Source organism: Tupaia chinensis, unplaced genomic scaffold (genome assembly GCF_000334495.1).
Source record: "Tupaia chinensis unplaced genomic scaffold, TupChi_1.0 Scaffold138060_1, whole genome shotgun sequence".
NCBI classification, from domain to species: domain Eukaryota; kingdom Metazoa; phylum Chordata; class Mammalia; order Scandentia; family Tupaiidae; genus Tupaia; species Tupaia belangeri.
In genome coordinates, this window is record NW_006197961.1 from 696,029 (window position 1) to 697,919 (window position 1,891).

General features: G+C 56.1%; 1 protein-coding gene across 1 annotated transcript in view; it reads right to left on the reverse strand.

Annotated features, from left to right (window-relative positions):
• Positions 1-1,030: 1,030 nt before the first annotated feature.
• Positions 1,031-1,891, reverse strand: part of TRMT1 (tRNA methyltransferase 1) — a 14,041-nt gene continuing 13,180 nt past the window's right edge. Inside the window, 1 exon segment of the mRNA XM_006161039.2 lies at positions 1,031-1,204. Within this exon segment, the coding sequence (XP_006161101.1) occupies positions 1,055-1,204 (150 nt within the window). The 3' untranslated portion in view covers positions 1,031-1,054.

The following is a 1,891-nucleotide window of genomic DNA, read 5'->3' on the forward strand; positions in this document are numbered from 1 at the left end:
CGTGTTTTCCAGCGGCAGCCACGTGAGATTCAGCCACTTTAACCACCATGCCTGTTGGCCTGCACTTTCTTCATGGTACAGTTTTGATGATTTGGGTTTTTTTTTAGGTTTGCGCCGTAGGATACATAAATTCACCAAAGGGAGACAGAGAGGGAAAGTGAGAAATCACCCCCAGTGGGATGGATGGCCACGCCACGCCACGCTGCAATCCCTTCTCCTCCGTTCTCGTCTCAGGGTCTTGGGCACCCACGCACATATGCACCTGGCGCCATCCTCAAGCCACAGGACCCAGGACTCCAACCGGTGCCCACGTGGGAGTCCAGCGCCTTAACCCGCATGCCACCTTCTGGCTAAGGAATGTTTTGAGGACCCCACAGCGAACAAAGTGGGTTCTAAGGCTAGGCGCATTTTGCACAGGGAGACTAAGGGTGCTGCGGAAGACGGGGCAATCAGCCCCGGGATTGTTAAAGCTCCTAACCCCTGTTCTGGGGGGCAGAGCTACAGCTCCTGCTTACGGGGTGTCCGGGCAGCAGCCCGCCTGATCGCTCCCTGCCTGCATGGCCCCTTGGGCTGCAGGGCAGGAAGCACCTGGTCTGGAGCGGATGCACAGGGCGCCTGGTTCCGGTCCGGCTTCCGCTACTGAGGCCCCGGGAGAGCCAGGCCAAAGAAACCAGGCGGCGGGGCGAGGACACGTGGGAGCTGGGCGGCTGCAAAGCCGGCCTGTGCACGCGCCCGAGGCCTGGAGCGCGCCGCCGACTGAGGGAGCTGGGGGCATGGCATTAGCCCCGCGGGCACGAGTGCATGGCTGCCGCCGCGTGGCCGCCTCGGGAATCGCAGGCGTCAGCTCTCGGGTGGCTGAGTGCCCCTTGGGGCCCAAGAGCAGCCTGCGGTGTAGACGGTCAGCTCTTAGTCCCCACAGAGCATCCCAGCCAGGCAGGGACAAACAGACCCCGCCCTCCAGATGCACAGACCCCAGGCACACAGGGACAGACCGCAGGCAGCGTCCCCACTCAGACAAATGACAATCGAGTCATGTGACATGTCTTTATTTGCTTCAGTCGACACCCGGTCCAGTGGCCGCCCCAGGTCCAGGGGGGTTCTGGTCGAGGGTCTCTGGACAGTCGGAGGGGCTAGCGTCGGCACCGGCCTCAGGGTTCTGGAAGCTGTGGTCATAGCAGCACTGGTCCCCCCGTTGACAAGTGCCCTGGAGGGAAGATGGTGGATGGGAACCCCCGTTGGGACCTCATGGGCCCTGACTGCCCTGTTGTCCCAAGGGACCGTGTATCCTACAGTGACAGAGAGGAGGTACCTTTTTTTTTTTTTGGAGAGGTTTTTACTATAGGGCGAGTGCGCTCACCAGAGAGAGAGACAGAGTTTAAGCCACCAGGTCTGGGACTCAAACCGAAGCTGACTACATGGGAGTCCAGCGGCATAGCCATTACACCAACTGCTGGTCCCATTACTCTTTTTTTTTTGTTTATAGAGAGATTTTTGCCAGAGAGACAGAAAGTGAAACATTACCCCACCCACCCATCCAGGGGGAGATGGCAGTCACAATCTCTTCTCCTCTAGAGATTTTGAACACACACACGGTGTGAGATTTAAACTGCCGGGTCCGAGATTTGAACTGTAGCTGACTATGTGGGAGTCCAGTGACTGCTCTTGAGAGGAAATACCTTTTTTTTTTTTTAAGTAAATTTCTTTTCTTTTAAAAAAGATTTACTTTATTTATTTTTTTAATTTTACCAGAATGGATGAGAGTGAGAGAGAGGAAGCCGCCAGGTCTGGGACTCAAACCATGGTCGGTCATGTGGGAGCCCAGTCAATGCCCCTTAACCACCATACCACCTACCACCCCCCCCTTTTTTTAATAACTATTTTATTTTATCTT